Source organism: Dasypus novemcinctus, chromosome 13 (assembly GCF_030445035.2).
Source record: "Dasypus novemcinctus isolate mDasNov1 chromosome 13, mDasNov1.1.hap2, whole genome shotgun sequence".
NCBI lineage: Eukaryota > Metazoa > Chordata > Mammalia > Cingulata > Dasypodidae > Dasypus > Dasypus novemcinctus.
Genome location: NC_080685.1, coordinates 20,076,831 through 20,096,951, shown reverse-complemented (window position 1 = coordinate 20,096,951; position 20,121 = coordinate 20,076,831). Strand labels below are relative to the sequence as shown.

At 41.4% G+C, this 20,121-nt stretch overlaps 1 protein-coding gene across 33 annotated transcripts in view; it reads right to left on the bottom strand.

The window, feature by feature from the left end:
* The window catches only part of PDE4DIP (phosphodiesterase 4D interacting protein), a 233,367-nt gene that overhangs the window by 85,438 nt on the left and 127,808 nt on the right, over positions 1-20,121 (bottom strand). For 27 of the 33 annotated variants that reach the window (XM_012518040.4, XM_023583509.3, XM_023583515.3 and 24 more), the window contains one exon: positions 18,100-18,217. In XM_012518040.4, the coding sequence (XP_012373494.2) occupies positions 18,100-18,217 (118 nt within the window). Of the gene's footprint in view, positions 1-760; positions 2,653-18,099; positions 18,218-20,121 lie in introns of those variants that run through there. The other 6 variants (XM_012518036.4, XM_012518033.4, XM_012518041.4 and 3 more) reach the window with 1 other exon arrangement.

Genomic DNA, 20,121 nt, shown 5'->3' with positions numbered 1-20,121 from the left:
TCAATTGTTACTCTCAAGTAACAATTAAGAAATTCCAAAAGGAATAAGGAGATGAAACACTATGACACAGTAACAGGAGAATCCTTTCTTAATGTCAATCAAGCTCCAGTGGAGCTCAGTAGACAAACTGGCTGTCAACAGTTTTCACCTTAACATTTTAAGTAACAATACTTGAATTCCCAAGACTCTTTTATGAATAAGTCCTCAAAAGCTCTATTAATTATAATGTCTTGCCAAGATATTATAATATTTTATTGATAGGTTAATAAATTTTCCCCGAGCCTTTCCTAGACCTTTATCCTATGCTCTGATCATTCTGAAAACTACCTGGGGATGAAAGGCTTAATGCTCCAGGGAAGAACACTAATTCCCTTTCACAAAAGCCAAAGGAAGAAAGCGTCTATAAATCTAAAACTAAAAAAATTTTAAAGGAAAAGAAAGAGGAAAGAGTTCTAGTGCCAGAAATGACGTTAAACATTACATGTCTTCTTTTTACAGGGTAAAAACTGTTACATTTTTTTCTTTTAAAAGGTCTGTAATTTTGATAATGGAGGACCAATAGATGACGACTGTGAAAAGCAAATTATCTGAGTGCTCATCACATTTATGAATGGAACATAAGCAAAAGATTCAGCAAAAATGAGCTCCACGATTAATTTTCTCAAGCCTAGATTATTTACCTTCCACTAGACAGAATTCATGTGATGCCTGAGTCCCGCCAGCTATAACCAGAAAGGCACGAGATAACCATTTTGTATACCTGGACCCGGAGTGGCAAATAATCTTCACAGAGATCATCCCACAGCTCCTGCAGGTCTGAAATCTCCAAGGGATAATTCACGGGTGTCTTGTAAAGGGGTTTCAAAGACCTGTTAGGGAAAACGGAACTAAGGCCATCCGTCAGGCTCTGGCTAGGCTTGGCTCCAGGTGGGCTGGATTTGACTGGAATAGGAAGCTTGCTCCCTCGGGGGCTCTGAATGGGCTTATAATCAAGACCTTTAATCATGCTAAGAGCTAGCTCCAGCTTGTGGTTACACACAGGCGGGGGAGCCTGTTCATCTGAACACCAGTCACACTTGGCAAGTTCCTTTGCACCTCTCTCAGGGTCCTCATCCTTCTGTTGTGGAGGACTGGTCTGCACACTTGCATCCAAAGATTCCACAGAGGAACCCGGGGTCCCTTCCTCCATGCTTTCTCCATCGGGGGGTACCTTTGTGCTTAAGTCTGGTGGCCCAACCTCAGACAGAGCTGGTTCTTCAGTGCAAATGCTGGTGGACCACCTAGAAGGGCCATAGGAGATACTTCTGGCCACCTTTCGAGGCACCTTACAAATGGCTTCATAGTCAGAATCGGCAACCCGCAAAGCTGCACAGCCACGGCATCTCCTGGGTCGGTTTCCAGGACCTTCCAAAGTATGGCAGCTGTGTGGCTCCTGAATCTGATCCTCATTTTCTACCCAGCACTCAAACCCCGAATAGGCAAAGTCTTCCTGGAGCAGCGCAGAGTATCTCACATCGGGTAAGCCGGAAATGTCAACCGTCCCGTTCCCAGCCTTGGTCTCCGCGCCAGAGTCCTCGTTATTCTTCCGATACATGCTGGCAATGCAGGACTTGAGGCGATCCTTCTCCAGCAGCAGTTTCTGCAAGCGTTCAATAGAAAGGGCTTCGATCCGGGCAATGACGGTGTCGAATCTATAGATCCGATCCAGCATGAAAGCACATTTGCTGCAAGCAAACTCGGCTTTGCCATCGCGGGAGACATCCTTGCCCAGGACGTGAGAAAGCAGAACCTGGAGGTTGAGCTTGGACGCTGTGTGGAAAATCCAGCGCCGCTGGTTACCGCACAGCTCCCGGGCACAGATCCTGCAAGTCTCCTTCATCTTCCCTCCCAGCGGGCGCCGAGTGTCCCCGAGGCGGCGGCTGCTCTGGGACCATTCACGCTTTCCCGGCTGCGCTCGGCCTCCCGCCTCGGGGGTCTCCAGCCGGCATGGCACCCAGCGAGGGGCGCTCGGCTCCGCAGGGGCGCGCCTCGGCCACCCGCGCGGGCTCTGGGTACCAGCGTGGCCAGCCCCGCCCCTCGGGGAGGAGGCAGGTGTGGAAACACCTCAGGGGGATGCTGAGCGGCTGCGGCGCGGGCCGCGCTCGCCGCCCGCCCCGTCTCCTCCAGCCGCCTCTCCCGCCAGCCGCCGCGTCCTCAACGTCCTCCCCTTTCAGCAGCCTGGGTTCTCGGCACGCCCGCGTCCGCCCGCTGCTGACGCCAACCTCAGAGACAGAAGATCCGATTTCAAGATGGCGCCGGCGGCTCCGCGCCTGCGGCGGGGCCAGGGGCCGCTGGGAGCTGGAGTCCGCGAGGCGGGCGCCGGCGCCAGCTTTGCGCATGCGGGGCGGCGGGTGCGTCCCTTGCGGGGCGGCGGGTGCGTCCCTTGGCCCCCAATGCGGTCACCGCTCCTCGGGGAGAAACGCAGGCTGGTTCACGGTGGACGAGGAGTGGAGGCCCTGACCACTATTAGGCCAACTTAGAGCTCACCAAAAAAGAGCACCAACGCCGTCACGGACCCTCCCTCCCGGCCCCGCAGGATGCACCCAGGATCTCTGTGGGGAGGAGAAAGCCGAGTCCACTCCCCCTTTCTCACCGGACAGTGCCACGTACCCTGTATGGAGCAGGCCTGCAGCGCCACTAGGTACCGCTGCGCCGCCGCCCTCCGGCCTGTAGCTCCACCTCCTCTCGCTACTCCGCCTGCTGCGGGGATTAAAGGCCCTGGGGCTGCTGGGGGCGGCGTGGGGAGTGGAGTGGTAACCAGGGCGGGCAGGAAGGGCCGACTTTAGAGACTCAGTTCAACCTTCCCCTCAACCATTGGAAGTACCCAGAAAATTGAAGACAAGTGCTCCCGCCTCGATGCTGAGGGAGAGGGGGTGAGTTTAGGCCCGCCACCCCACCCTCGGGAAAGATACCCGAAGGGCACAAATCACCTGCGGAAGTCCACCAACTACCACGTGAAGACGGCTAGTTAACCAAGATTGCGTAGATAATAGAAGGGAAAATGTTCTTTGTCAAGAACGCCGACACCCCAGAGTAGATTACTATCACCAAATTCTCTTTCAGGCTCGGGTAGACTACAGTCCTGATTTTGAGGCTGAGAGAGTGGACAAACACTAGGACAAAAGACTGAGCTTTGAGCAAGATGAACAGTGTTGGGGAGCTCTGTCTTGGTAGTAAAAGGGGAATTTCACCAACTTCAGACAGTACTGTCTTATTCAACACTATACATTTGTTAAGTCCTTAGACTGGTCAAGTTTCCCCAACTAGACCTTGTGAAATAAGGCCCCAAAAGCCTAAGTATTTCTAAACCTCATTCCCAGGACAGAGCACATATTCCTTAGCCTGGAGGTACTCACATATCGTCAACAGGAGCCCATAGTAAACCCACAAATTCTTTATTAGGGATTAAATGAGATGGTTTGGGGAAAGTGCTTTAACAGTGTTTGCCTCATTAAGTAAGAGCTAATATTGTTATTTTAATATAATGAGAATATTTTTAAGTAATTTATAACTTTATGGGGCTCTGCACACATAAGACTATGCTGTTCTCTTACTATTTAATCAAAACATTATCTGTTAGCTTCATTGTGAGGGAGAAAGACAGTCCTTAGAACTTTGGCGTTAGTAGGCTACAAAACTTTACATATGTCACATCACCTACATTTTGCACCTTCTGGTCCTAAAACCAAGATTGTAAAACAGAGTTTCAAGAAGAACTCAGGATAGCTGTATTTTTTTTGCCCCTGGGTATATGCACTTCAAAGAAGAAATCAAAAACAATCTATGGAATCTATAGTGATCTTGTTTTCTATACTCCACCTGACCGACTGCCTGCCAGGATGTTACCCTGCTGTACCCAGTTTTAAGTATTATCCTAGAGAGCAGCAAAAATTCAAATAAACGCCCAGAAAAGTGCCTAAGACAATCAAGACCTCATCTTTGACGATCAATGCAAGCCACATTTTCCTATTGGAAAAATGCTAATGATACAAAGTAATTAATGAAACAGTGCCCTTCAGGAGCAAACCCTGAATAATACTTTGATCTACTCCTTAATAGGATTTTGCAGCTGGCTGACAGTCTCCAAACTTTAATGGCAATATACAGATGACTTGGTGTATAAGAAGTACAAGTCTGTACAAATGATGAAAAGGTAACTTACCATAGAAGAATGTATCTGATCAGATATTCTTCTATGGTAAGTTGCCTTTTATATATACCTTCTATACATATATCTCAATACACTAACAGGGAGAGCTTTACATATCCAGGCTTCTGACCACAGATAAGAACACACCACACGAAGAAAATTTCTACATAGTACTCTTTTCACTCCTAGAAAAAATATTTTAAAACTATTTCAAAACTGATAACAAGATCAAGGAACAAGGAAGGGACACCAAGAAAAGAAAACTAGTTCTAACATGCTCACTTGGTATTAAGAAATAATGTAATACCAACTAAAAGGGCACTGGTATGCAGATAACAAAACTTGAAAATAAAACTTAGGGGAAAAAAATAATTATGTAGTAAATCCAGCAGTTCATGGTCCTTATCAATATCATCTTGGTCAAAATTTTGTTGTTGGTCATCACTGACTACCTAAGAGGAGGCAACAAAATGGTGGCCTGAACTTTTTTTTTTCTATATACTGTGTATCATTTGAGTTTTTGCCAATGATTATATATTCATGTATTACTTTTAAAATGAAATAAATTTAGAAAAGTTTCTAGAGTTAAAACTAAGGATTCCAGAGTTAAAAACAAAGTGGTAAGACTTGAACCTGAAGTGAGGATTTTTGTAATATAAATGATAAATATATATATGTGTGTGTGAGTGGAGAACTTATATAACCAAAAAGTTCAAAGGGGATATATAACAAGCCATTAAACAATGGTTATGTCTGAAGAGTGAAATGTGGACTCGTATTTTCTTTTTTCATCACTTATATTTGTATAGTAAAAGATAACAGAAAGTGATTGCAGGGAAGCAGATGTGGCTCAAGCACTTGGATGCCTGCCTACCATATGGGAGGTCCCGGGTTCAGTTCCCAGTGCCTCCTAAAGAAGACGAGCAAGACAGTGAGCTGACATGATGGCTGGCACAGTAAGCTGATGCAACAAGAAGACACAAGGAGGAAACATAATGGGAGAAACAAGAAGCTGGGAGTGGAAGTGGCCCAAGCAATTGGGTGTCTCCCCCACATGGGAGGTCCCTGGTTCAGTTCCTGGTGCCTCCTAAAAAGAAAGACAAGACTGAGAATGCAAAACATGGGGGTGGGGTGGGGCATAAATAAATAAATAAAAATAAATCTTTAACAAAAAAAGAAAGTGATTGCAGGGTGAGAGAAAGGGTGAGAATTGATTGCAAAGAGGCACAGAAGAAATGTCTGGGGTGATGAAATGTTCTACATTTGCCTTTATAATGATGGAAATGTTCTATGTATCTAGCTTTCTATATCTGTACATGGGTATATAAATCTGAGTTTGTTTTTAGGATTAAATGAGATAAATGTGCCTGGACAGAATTTTTTACAGTAATACTTCCATAATTTGTTAAGCTGCCTTTTTTCTGTTTTTTAATTTTTATGTAGTTGAATTAAAGTTCTATTAAAAAAATAAAATTAAGCCAAGTTCAATGGGGAAAATGTATAAACTTTTAATCTGAGGGGTTTCTTTGGCAGAAAGTAATCTCCCACTTTAATGTAAAAATGACTTTAAAACTGGGGAAGATAAAATATAGCCCAGAGGAAATTCTTACAGTTCCTATTGATACCAGCTTTGGAAAGTGTTATTTTATATGCATGTACACCACACATCACACAGCTATGACTGAAGCAAGGCATGTTTGTAAGGTGAAACTTAAGAGGCTTTCATGATGACTTAGAATAGGGTGGAAGCAGACTTGGCCCAATGGATAGGGCGTCCCGCTACCACATGGGAGGTCTGTGGTTCAAACCCCGGGCCTCCTTGACCCGTGTGGAGCTGGCCCATGCGCAGTGCTGCTGCACACAAGGAGTGCCCTGCCACGCAAGGGTGAGCCCCACATAGGGGAGCCCCACGCACAAGGAGTGCGCCCTGTAAGGAGAGCTGCCCAGCGTGAAAGAAAGTTCAGCCTGCCCAAGAATGGCGCCACACACACGGAGAACTGACACAGCAAGATGACGCAACAAAAAGAAACACAGATTCCTGTGCTGCTGACAACAACAGAAGCGGACAAAGAAGAAGATGCAGCAAACAGACACAGAGAACAGACAACTGAGGGGGGGGGAAGGGGACAGAAATAAATAAAAATAAATCTTTTAAAAAAAAAGAAACCTAATTAGGAAGATGAGTCCTTGAAAAAAAAAGAATAGGGTAATTACTTCTTAAACTATCAAAGGTACATATAAAAAGGAAAACTTGACAGAACAGATTTCATGTTCAGATAAACTAGTATGAATTGAATAAAATATTAATTTCATATATCAGCAGTTTGCCCACAAAATGGGTTGATAAATGCATTCACAAATACTTACTACTTCTGTGTACTATGTCAAGTCACTTAGATCTGGCCATTAATATCCTAATCTACACTTAAGTGTTTTGAAATTAAACAGTGGTTTTCAAACCTTAGTATGCAGCAGAATCACCTAGATGGCTTGTTAAAACACCGATTGCTGGGCCCTACTCCCAGCGTTTCTATTCAGTAAGTCTGGGGTGGTGCCCACGAATTTGCATTCCTAACAAATTCCCAGGTCCTGCTGATTACTGTCTAGGACGTGCACTTTGAAAACCACTGAACTGTGGTAAACTGTATTCAAAAAGATCTCAGTCAAAAAAAAAAATTCTTTAGAAAACTGGAAAACCCCATCAAGGAAGAGCTACTTACAACATCTATGTGGAAATTAGAGAATTGAATTCCCATTTGGAACAAGATTCCTAAGTAGTAGGGGTTCTTTTGCATTATCTCCATTTTGACCTCTAGATTTTGAGACTTGAGAGGTATCTCTTAGAGCAATAGCCACTTTTGTTTGCCCTGTGTAGCAACAGGGTTGTAGTGTTTCTAAAACCTAATTCTGGGTGGGGAGGGTGTTTCCAAAAGAATTAGACAGACGGAATATCCCATGTCATAAACCAGTTGTATTAAGTTTCACTGACCTAGTTATGACATTGGAAAGAGATGTTTAGTAAAAACTATGCAAAGAAAAAGAAAAGTGATTCTGACAGAGAAGCTAAGGCAGATGAGGAAAAACCAAAATATCAAAGTAAAGTCAATTAGGCTTTATGGTAACACAAGTATGTACACAGTTTCCCTGTGCAGGTTGGAAATATTTAGGAAATCAGAAATAATCATGTTTTGCATTAATAACTGAGCATTTCAAAATACTTGTTTTAAAACCAGGAGATCTCCAGTTCAACCACAGATTGCAATATCATGGTTATCAGCAAAATCCATCTTAAAATAATAAACAAGAGAGTCTTCCAAGTTATCATGTACTCACAGCTTTTTAAGTGAATTTTAAAGTATGTGTTGATCAATTAATGAGCAAGAATTCACGCAAGCAGTATATCTTTTCTCTGTCTTCAGTGAACTTGCGGTTTAGTTGAAGGGGAGAGAAAGTGCACACTACAATTAGAAAATAAAAATTGATGAACAAAATGGTACTAATTTAACCTCACTCACTGTTTGAGTACAGGAAAAATAGAAATTAGTATTATGGACTAATATGATTGGGTGAAGGAGAGGACAAGAGCAGCACTTAAGGAGGGTTTTAGGATGGAGGAGAAAAAGGAAGGGACTCCAGGAAACCAGAACAGTATCAGCAAAAGTCTTGGAAATGGAGGTAAACACAGGGTTAGACTCTGGGTAAAAGCAGACATGGGGGATTTTGTGGGACATTTGGACGGGCAGGTATTATTCATCCCTCCATCTGTCTTCTAATCACTCAAAGTATCAGGGCCGATTGTAAGCCAGGCATTGTGCTATGGAGGGCCTTGGCAAACAGGCCAAAGAATTTGGACTTTGGGGAGCGGGTGTAGCTCAGTGGGTTGAGAACCTGCTTCCCATATATTTAGTCCGAGGTTCAATCTCTGGTACAGCCTTAAAAAAAAAAAGAAGAAGAAGAAGAAGAAGAATTTGGACTTAATGTTATGAACTTGAAGGTTCTTGAGCAGAGCATGACACTAGGAAAACATTACTTTAGGAATATTAGTCAGGGATTAGGATGGCTTGGAGATCAGAGGGAGGTTTGGGGATAGCTACAGGAAGCCCTGCTAAAAGGCCACTGCAGTTATTTATTTGTAAGGTAATAAAGATCTGGTGTAGAAATGGAAAAAAAAGGGGGGGGTTGAGGGGGCAAATATGAGAATCTCTTTGAAGGAATGAGCAGCAGGACTTGATGACATACACACAAAGAGGATGAAGGAGAAGAAAGGGTTAACGATGAAGCTAAGGGAGTTGGTCTAAGGGATTGGTAGAAAAATGGTTTAAACTCAGAAGGGGGGGGGGGACGACGGACACACGACGACGACACTAAAGACTTTAATTGCAAAAAAATGATAAAAATTTAATTTGGGACATGCTGATTTTAACTGACTGAGAAAACTCAGTGGAGGTGTCCCACAGGTAAAGCACAGGTGAGTGGGAGAAAGAGTTTCATGAGTGTTAGGGATGGTTAACGTTATCAAAAGCTAGAGGGAGATTAGGAGGAGAGTTAAGGTCAGGCACATCATTTCGTGTCACTGTGGTGAACCTATAAACTTCAGAGTTGTTAACTGTAGTTCCTCAGAATCCTTCCCTATCAAGCCAAATGCTAAGTTGTTTTCAAACCTTTTCTAGAACATCTCTAGCATGTATCTCTTGCTTCATGTTTTCACCACACTTTCCATTTAAGGTTCTTAAAACCTGACACCTGAATCACCTCACTCAGCCTTAGCAACTTACCCATCTAATCTATCCTGCATATTATTTCCAGAACAATCCTAGTTAAAGATCCACCACTGTCTGCCCACTACCAATAGAACGAAGTCCAAATCTCTTAACCTGGCATTCCATTATCTTTACCAAAAGATCCTAATCTGCTTCCCTTTCAGTTTTATATCACACTTTTTCCCTAGCTAAATAGTGGCAGGGCAAATTTTGGATATAAATTTTTGTTACTTCTATACTCCTGCCTCCCTCTTTTCTAATCTGATGGTCACCACTTAGCATTTCCTTAATTTAGTAATTTTTGCAGAACAAAGAGCAAAGGCTGTTTGAAGTCAAATGTATTTCCTGATATTTAGAAAAGTCTAAACTCTGAGTTTAAGCCAGGCGCCCCAGAGGGGAAGAGGAGAAAGAAGAATGTCTTCCAGATCAACAAAAAAAGGAAAGGATGAAATTTCACCCAGATGGGGAAGAGATTGGAAGTCAAAGAGTAGCAAGGAACCACTTTCATTCTACATCAATGCCCTGGCGAAGGCAACAGGGTGGACTCTAGGTTGAGGTTGAAGGGTTCTGGTCCCATAAAAGATTCCAAGCTGCTCTAGTTGACAGGACCATGCTTGCTGTGGCAGGGGTGCTTCAGGGGTAGACCAGTTACTGGAGTAGAGTCTTTGATGCCATGATAAAACTTAGGGATTGTCAACCTTTACATAACTCTGAGAGAATGGGCAGGAGGAAGTACCAAATACATGAAATTGAATTTCCCACTTATCTGGTTAGGATTGAGACTCAGGGTAACATTAAACTGACTTAAAAAAAATAAAGAAATGTGATAATTTCTTGCATAACTGAGTTTGTGAAGTAAGTCATACCCACTAGCAAACCTTTTGTTGGTGTTCATTGGTGTTCAGTTCCAGATTTTTTTCACCTTTCTCATTTTATTCTCTTCCAAAGTCATTTCATCCCTTCCTACCTCTATAACAAGTGACTTCTAATTTTATATCTTTATCCCAGGATTCTCCTTTGATTTCAACTTTCAAATGGCCAACTACCTATTTGATATCTGCTTATACATGTGTCAAAGACATCTCAAAGTAACCATAGGAAAGAGTAAACTCTAGAGGGTCATCTTCCTCTTATTTACAGTGCCCACCTTTCTTCTAACTCTATATTAGGGGCCAGCCAACTGTGGCAGTGGGCCAAATCCAGCCCCCACCTGTTTCGTATACAAAGTTTTACTGAAGCACAGTCAAGCCCATTCCTTATTGTGTATGGCTGCTTTTGTGCTACATTAGGAGAAACTGCATGGCCTACAAAGTCTAAATTATTTATTTCGCCCCTTACAGAAAAAGTTTGTTGACCTCCTCCTATTTGTTTTCTTCAATGCACTTTTACGGTTTGCGATTGTTTGTTTGATTACTTGATTATCTATGTCTCCCTCATCAGAATGTACGTTCACTGAAGGGAGGGCCCTGCCTTTCTTACTCTTACTATTTCTCCAGGACCTAATAGCACCAGAGCCTGGCCATAGTAGTCACTCAATAGGCACTGACTGGAATATATGAATGAATGAATGATCTCTTTATCATATCTTAAAATTTTATTTAACCCTTTGCCTTAGTACAAAACTCCCACCCTTGGTTAACCTTTAATGACCTCATATCTTAAGTAATAGAGTTCCATAATAATTAGACTCCTCAACTTCTCTCCTCCCTCTTCTATCCTGCTTCTAGATTAGTCTTTCTTTAAAAAACCTCAAATATTACTTTGCTACACAAAAACCGGGTGACCCAATGACTTACCCATTAACCATAAACTTCACCTACCATTTAAGGCCCTCTGATTCAAGCTCAAACATTTTTCTAGACTACACACACTCTCCTCCTACATATATATGTTCTATTTCAACTACTGCTTCCTTAACCCTGAACTTCCCCAAGTCTGCATCTCATCTACTTGGAATGTTCTTTCCTACCACTATCACTTCTCCCTGTCGAAATCCTATCAGGCTGTCGAGTATCTCCTTCAAAACACTCAAGAAACACCTTTCTCTTCCTTGAACTTCCAAAGCAGTTTCTGTATCTATAGTAATTTGTGTATCATTTCTCCTTACTGACTTCTCCCTGTTAGATAGCCATCTTCTTAAAAAGGGAACCAAGCCTTATTTATCTTGGTATGTTCTGAAGTACTTAGAACAGTATCTTCCCACATTTAAGTAAATAATAAATGGATAACAAATCAATGTCCCTCCATCCTTCCTTTTCAACTCTACTTAATAAAATCCTACTCATTCTTTTTTTTTTCTTATTTCTCCCCCCTCTTCCCCCCCCCCCCACCCCCCATTGTCTGCTCTCTGTGTCCATTGGCTGTGTGTTCTTCTGTGTCTGTTGTATTCTCATTAGGCAGCTCTGGAAACCCATCCCTGGACATTCCGGAGTGGGAGAGAGGTGATCATTCTCTTGTTCCACCTCAGTTCCCTAGTTCACTGTGTCTCATTTTGTCTCTTCTCTGTGTCTCTTTTTTGTTGCATCACCTTGACATATCAGTTCCCCATGTGGGCAGCACCACTCCTGGGCATTCTGCTCTCCTGCGCAGGGACTGCACTCCTTGAGCAGGGGCCACTCCTTGCATGAGGGGTACCCTTTTATGGGGTGACACTCCTTGCATGGCAGCACTCCACATGGGCCAGCTCACCACGTGGGCCAGTTCACCACATGGCCCAGGAGGCCCTGGATATCGAACCCTGGACCTCTTATATGGTAGGCAGAAGCTCTATCCATTGAGCCATATCCGCTTCCCCCTACTCATTCTTTAGAAATCAAAACTTTTGCTGCCCAATCCCCACCCATGATTTCTCCTTTCTCTACTGCCTTGTATTTTTTCCTTAAATGACTTTCTTACCTTTTCAATAAGAATGAAATTTCTAGAAGGCAAAGACTAAGCCTTGTACATCTTTGTGTTCCTCCTCCTTCATCAAACAGTACCTAGTACATTATAAAATGCTCCTTGAATGTTTTTGATGGACTATAACGAAGCTCCCTATTTTTCTACCTTCTTTGCTGCTCTAAAGAGCCAGAGATATGATTGCTTTCATTGATAAGGCCTGCTTATGAAACTTGCTACTGATAGAGGCTATGACTGGAAGAGAGACTATTAAATAATGGATTTTAAATGAGTCTTCAGATTCAACATTCATCAGCTTACAAAGGGGATACTGAAAAGCTGCTCTAAAAAGAACAAAAAACAAAAAAACAACCCCTTATATGAAGTTACCTGGAGCTACCTAACTACTAGTCCTTACTAGGTTTTCAGTTTCAGCCTTGAGCATTTTGATAATGTTTTTGCCTTAACCTTCACATCAGATCTCTCCACAGCAATATTCAAATATTTGCTATTTTGGGAAATAAGCCTCACTGCATGCAGTGCTATTTATATCAGGTTCTAAAAAAGGCATAAATACAATGGCTTGAGTGCCTACTGCTTTGTGTGAGCAGGAGGGTCCTGCATGCTTACTTTGTACACTCCCAATTTTTTTTGTCCCATTTCATTTTTTAAGCCAACTACAGTTAACAAAATTTATTTATATAATGAGGGGGAGGGGGCAGTATCAGGAATTCCTCCTGGCCTCCCTTTGCGAGTACATCATTTTCCCCTGCTTTTATACCCTCCAGGTCTGGTTTCATTTTAAATCTTCTTTGAGATGATACTTCCACCTTTTTGTAGAAGGGAATAACATCAATAACCAAAACAACTGTTGACATTTCCCTACAATTTTGTGAGAACCTTCCCCGGGAAGGGAAAACCCCTCTGCTGTAAGCTTCACGTTATTTGCTTTTCTGACTGCCTAGTGAAACACAAGTTGCTGTAGCATGACAGCTCCATCAAAAAGCCCCAGGGCACTCTGACTACAGGAACGTAATATCTAAATTGTCATTAAGCAGGATTGGATGCAAACATGGAATTATGTGAGTCATCAGAATTTCAACCTTGTAGCCTTTTTTGTTGTTGTTCTATGAAATTAATTATATAATAGAAGTTCATAATTACATGCAAATATACTCTAGATAAAATAGATACTGTAAAATGTTTTGGCAGAACGGAAAACAGTTAGAGGGGTAGTAAAGTCAATGAAATCAAATCATCATTACCAGAAGTATCTATCTGATTGATGGGATGTAGGCACTGAAGTGAAACTACCTCTCTTCAGAGTATATACCCCGATCCAGACTTTCCTCCTGGGATCAGATCAGAAATACTTACCCATGGGAGGTGGGGCAAGGTGAGTGTTCTGTACCTGCACAATTCAAACCTAGAAGTGCAAGAGGCGTGAGTAATCTTTTCTTCTGAGGCCTAACTATGATATTCTTAGCTGCTGGGGGAGTGGAGATGAAGGAGGAAGTGACTCAGTCCTAAGAATCCAAGTTCCATTGACCTGACCTGAAAAAGGGATTTGAAAGTGACTTTGCTAGAGATTAGAAGATCTTAGCCTCTGCAAAGCAGGCCCAGAAATTGAACTTTTGTGTACCACATTTTAGAGGTGGGAAGTAACAGCAGACAAACGTTTGTTTGAGTATAATAGAGTGAAACCAGGATGCTGCTACTATTAGCAGACAAGGATAATAGCTACAGCCTCGGCTTCAGAAGTCACAAAGAGCCAAGATTCACCATACATTATTATATACAGAGGGCAGAGACAAAGTGCTTTATAATTGGTTTTATAATATTTATCCCTATCTAATTCACAGAATGGACCAGCTGTAGCAGTTAACAGCTGTGCCAAACCCTGATTTGCTATCTCAAGAGGTGACATCAATTACCTGCTTCCCAACCTTCCTCAGGCTGCAGAACCTCCACGGTTGCCTCTCTAAAAGGCAAATCACATGCTTTTTTTTTTTTTTTAAGGATTTATTTGATTTATTTATTTCTCCCCCCTGCCCTGCCCTGTTGTTTTGCACTCTCTGTCTACTGTCTACTCTCTGTGTCTGTTCGTCATCTTGTTGTGTCGTCAATTGGACATTTCAGCCCAGCACACCAGCCTAGCATATCAGCTCGCTATCTTGCTCATCTTTTTTTTTTCCATTTATTTGTTTTTGTTTGTTCATTTCTGTTTTTGCTTGTCTTCCTTAGGAGGCAAGGGGAACCAAACCCAGGACCTCCCATGTGGTAGGCAGGTGCCCAACAGCTTGAGCCACATCCACTTTCCCCAAATCATATGTTTTTAATCATCTTGTTTAATTTTTTTAAAAAAATATTCCCTATTACTTACAACATGAAGTCCTTAGCTTAATATTGTGGGACTTTCCAGCTATGTATCTCATCATTCCCCAATATTTATCCCACCGCTCCCATTTCCTTAACTACGCTCCACAACACCATATACACTGCTCCCCCTCCCTAGAACCCTTCTCTGTATTTTTTACCTGGTATATTTAGTGTTTGAAGGCCCAGCTTAAGGGTGACCTTTGGCTGTGGCATCTCTGATTTTCAAAGGTACAATTAATCTCTCTCATCTGTGCGTCCCTTTTGCACTAACCGTATTATTACTTATGACACTGTATTTTAGTTATTTGTATACATGCCAATCTCTCATTAGACTATAATCTTTGAAGGCTAGGGACCCTAGAACAGTAGTTCTCACTGAGCAACTGTACCGTCAACTAGAGTGCATTTTGGAAACATGTGGGGTGTTTCTAGTTTTCGTTGTTGTCACAATGATGAGTGGAGCAAGGGGTGCTTCATAACTTGCAATGGGCAGGACATAAAATTATCCCAAACTCTGAATGACTTTCATATGTTCCACTGGGAACTGATACAGGTAATAAGATTGTTTACAATCATCTGAATGTAGAATTTAATTCTGCTGTATATATGAACACAATTTTAATATACATGAATTTTCCATGAATGAAGCGGCTAGGAAAATTAAGGGAGGATTATTTTTTGCTTTGTTTGGAAATCCACTGAAGAGTTTTTCACGTTTTCAGAAAATATCATTATTAATGGCATTGCCACTTACAGTTTTTAAATTGCCTATATAACACACGTATACCAGACTTCATTTGAAATTATGACATTAACAGTGATTTTACGTATTTTACATATAGGTATGTAGTTGTGCCCAAGAATTTATATATTAAAGTAAACAGTTTGTTATAAATTATTCTCTTGTATCTCTCTCTTATATTACAGTCTTTTATTACATTTTTTACCTCATGGGATTAAGTTAATTTGATTCAATACATAAAGTATTTAGAGCAGTGCCTAGCACACAGAAAATGTTTTAATATTGCTGATGTTATTACAACAGAAACGGTGACAGTCCATTGATAATTATTTCAAATTACACTTGGAATAAGTATTTAAGAAAAACTGCAAATTCACTTCTAGTTTTTATATTATATAATCTGAACCACTTGAGTATGACTAAATGTTCCCAAGATATTGATATTATAGAAAGTGCTTCAGTCTTGCCTCTTTTTTTTCTTCCCAAGGAGGTACTGGGGATTGGACTGGGGACCTCATACATGCAAAAGCAGGCAGGCCCTCAACCACTGAGCTACATCCACTCCGCCTTCAGTATTTCTTTTTGTACGGGAGATTAAAGTGAGATATAATTATCATTGTGACTAAATTGCTCTGATCCATTTATAATCCATTGTAGTCCTTTTAGGGAACAATAACACAAATTAGCAACTTGGAGTCCAGTTTTTGTCTATAAAACAGCTTTTCTATGTGTGAAAACACAGAGACTGTTAAACTGTGAGTGAAGTTAGTAAATACTGACCTTGCTGACTATGTCTTCATATCTCTACTCAATTTAAGAATAGCCTTACTTTCTTTCAGAATTTATACCTGAGTATTAGCTCTTACTTTGAGGATAATATACTTTATTTCAATGATGCTGGAATCAAAATAATAGAATGTTAGAATTATAGGAGACCTTAGAGATTTTTTGGACTAATCTTCCCATTTAGGACATGTGGAAGCTGAGAAGTGACTGATCCATAGTCACACAGCTAATAAATAAGGAAGCGGGATCAAGCCAAGTCTCCTGATTCCCAGCTGAGTTCTTCTGAATCCTTTTAAGAGTCCCATCAGAACAATTCTATATATTTCAAAGTGTGTCTTGCAAAAAAGCCTATGAACTTTAATTTTTATTCATATTTGTCAAGTTACATGCTCACAGATGCCAGATTATGTTAAATTGGTGTTTTACAAACCGACTGTAGCTATATCCCAAAAGAATTTAAAGTGTGGCCAAGATAATTATTTACTCTGTTCTCACTGTGGCCTAGGCACCCAGGTTAGTTACCTCCAAGCCTTACAAATACTGTCATTTTCCATATGTCCCATGGCATAGAAAAACGTTGGGAAGCACTTTTATCCTGACTCCAACCTCTACATTTATAACCAATCAATTAAGCCCCACATATTTTACTTTATCACTGGCCTAAGACTTCTAAGAGTACCTAATAATTGTTAATGCTGCTTGGACACAGCTATATTTTAGGGTTTATTTATAAAATAACTTTTAGTAAATTAAAAGTCAAATGAAGCAAGAGAGTCCTTTCTGAGATAACTTCCATAAGGCCCAATATAGATGAAAATCAGTGCAGCTATTTTTACCACAAATGAACAGGAAGCCTTCTCTCTCTTCAATATTAAAACCAAATTATATGTTCTGTATCATAATAAATAGTCATCAGTGTGGTAGGCAAACTTCCAAAATAACCCCTAGGATTCCCATCCCTGATATCCACATCTTCATGTAATCTACTCCCCGTAAGTGTGGACAGGATCTATAACTTGCTTCAAACCTAGCAATAGAAAATGGCAAAGTTGATAAAATATCACTCAATAAGTATGATGCGTTATATGGTGTGACAGTTTGAATTTGGTGAATCCCCTGCTCCCCCCTCCAAAAGAGTATGTTTTTTAACTAATCTATTCCTGTGGATATGAGATCCTTTGATTGCATTAGATTCTGTTAAGGGACCTTGATTAGATCACTTGATTAGATTGACTTTGATTGGACTATGTCAGTGAGGTCTGACTCAGGTTGGGTCTCCACCCTCTTACTGGAGTCTTATATAAATGGAGACACAGAGAGAGACACACACAGAGAAAGGAAGCTGTCATTTTGATCCTGCCATGTGAGAGAGAGGAATGCAGGAAGACAGAGAAGCCTCCAGAGGCTGAGAAAGGTCCCATAGTCTGGAATCAGCAGAGCGCAGAGGCACAGAAAGAGGCCTCCGAGGGGCCAGGCCCACTGAGCTGCTCAAAACTGAAGAGAAAAATATGCCTGACTGTCCACAGCTGTGCTCCGGAAGAAAGCAGAGCAGCCAAGGTTGAGAGAGGAAGCCCAGAAGGAGATAAGCCTTATGCCCGATGGCTCACAGCTGGGCTCCAGGAGATGGTGAGTCTAGAGGAGAAGGCAGGGACCTCAGTAGAGACCAGCAGACCTGCCATCTTGCCTCACCACATGAGAGGATGCCAGGATCACCAGCAGCTGACTTTGGTGAGAAAGGATCTCTGATTGGACATTTTCACAGATTTGGAATTGTAAGCTTTACTCCTAATAAATGTCCCCATTATAAAAACCAACCCATTTCTGGTCTTTTGCATCAGCAGCTTTTGACAGACTAAGACATACGGCAAAGGGAAGGGGTTTTAAAGATTGATTAAGGTCTCTAACCAGTTGACTTTAAGTTAACAAAATGGGAGATTATCCTAGTAGGCCTGACCTAATTGGGTGAGCTCCATAAAAGAAGATCTAGAGCTGAGAGTGTTGAAGCAACAGATTCCACCCCCCACATGCACACCTCCACTGCTAGCTTTGAAGAAGCAAGTTACCACAAGGAAATAAATACTGCCAACAGCCTGAGGGAGCATGAAAGCAGCTCCTCCAGTAGGTGAGCCTCTAGGTAAGAACATAGCCCAGGCGACACCGTGATTTCAGACTCATGAGACCCTGAGCAGGGAACCCAGTTGAGCCATGCCTGGGTTCCTGACCCACAGAAACACATAATAAATTTGTTGTTTTAAGTCTAAATTTGTTACTCAGCAATAGATGACTAATACACTTAGATAGAAAAAATATATAGGGCTCATGAAACTATAAAGCAAGTCCCTCAGGGACTACAGCCCAAAACTTACCTGTACTTCCATGCTAGCTGGCTCCTCCAAAAGATGTAACAGTTGTTGTTTCTCTTTAGATAGCTGCTCTACCAGCCCCTCCTGGGTAGCCAGGCTCTGACTGAGTTCTTCAATTCTTCTGCAGTGAAGAAGAAGTAGAACCAACAATTACAACTATGGTCATGACACTATTAATACCTTTATTTTATTCAGCCCCCTCCAAAGACAGCCTAGTTCAGTACAGAAGGTTTTTACCTTTGGGGGTCATGAAAACCTTTGAGACTTTCCCTCAGAAAGCCAGGTCTTCTCCAAGCCATACACTTTCACACAGTTCATGGACCTCCTGAAGTCTATTCATGGATCTATAGACCCTAGGTAAGTAACTCTTAGAATAATGGCCCAGAAATTTTTGGTTTTTTAAAATTGTTCCATCCCAAAATCAGTGTTTTGTTTTGTTTTGCTTTTGGTAACAATTGTGTACACTCAGTGCATGCTGTCAATTGCTAGGAATACAAAGTTGGAAAAGATACAATCTCTGCTCTACAGAAACATATTCTTTTGGTATGCGTGCTAGGGGCTTGGAGAAAAGGGGATGCATAACTATTCAAACAAATAACAGTAATAAAATACTACCATGTGGTGGTTTGAAGCTGTTCTTCAAACCACATGTTCCTAAACCTAATCCATTCCTGTGGGTATGAACCCATTGTAAATAGGACCTTTTGATAAGGTTACTTCAGTTAAGATGTGGCCCACCTCAATTGGGATGGATCTTAATCCTATTACTAGAGTCCTTTATAAGTGGAATGAAATTCAGAAAAACAGAGAGAGAGCCACAGAGGGAGAAGCCAGAAGCTGAACCTCCATAGAACCTGGAAGACAAGGGAGAGACCCAAAGCCACCGTGTGTCTTGCCATGTGACAAGCTAGAACCCAGAAACACTGGCCCTGGAATGCTAGTCTTCAGGAAGAAAGCATCACCTTGATGACACCTTGATTTGGACTTTCTTTTAGCCTCAAAACCATAAACAAATAAATGCCCATTGTTTAAGCTGACACATTGCATAGTATTTGCTTGAGCAGCCAAAAAAACTAAAATAAGCCATAATAGAGGTATATACCACATGTTACATTGAATACTACCATGGAGCTATGGGAAGGAAGATGAAGGTGTGATTGATTGGACTTGGGAGAGTTTGGGGAGGCTCAGGAGAAGAGATTTTGAAGACAGGGTTGTTCCACAGGCTCTGGAAGAGGACCTTGAACAATGAAAGGAAGACATGAAGACACAAGGCATGTTTGGGGAAGATGCTGAAACAAAAGCAGGGGGTAGGGAGGGAAGGGGCAATGGCCGGAAAAGGGGTTGGAAATTCAGTCTAGGATTAAGTTGCAAAAGACTACATTTAGTGCTGACGTGTGCAACCCACAGGTTCAAAACAACAGGTATTGACCACCTAGTATGTATGTGCAAGACCTATTTTCCTGTTTCTGTTTATATCTCAGAGTACTAATGATAACTTCCAGGTTCTTGAAAACGTTCTGGATACTAAATGAAATGTTTTCAATTGTGACTATTATTCCTGTGTATGTTTGTAAAGTAATGATACCATCTTGGGAGAACAATAGGTTGGCAGAAAGTAGGAATCTCATAGACAAATTATAAATTCACTTAGGATATGAGGATCAGCTAAGACTTAGGGATGAGAAATAATTTTTAAAACTTAGAAACATTATATAAGTATAAGCTATAATGATGAGGAATTCGTGTGGACTCCATATCAAAGTCTCTATAGTATCTATGCTAGAACTTGTCTAATCTTAAGCCTCAAAAACTTCACTCATTTCTTTGGTCCTCAGTCTTAACAGATAATTTATTTTACTTCTCTCCAAAGCCTTTATTTCTTTCCAGAGCTATTCCAAGTCATATGAATTTCTTCAATTTATTTATCAGGTGTTCATGTGTTTTGGTTTTTATTTAAGTGTTTATTGAGATAGAGGTGAGACAGAGTATCAGGTAATTTAGCAGAGAAGAACTGAAAGCAAC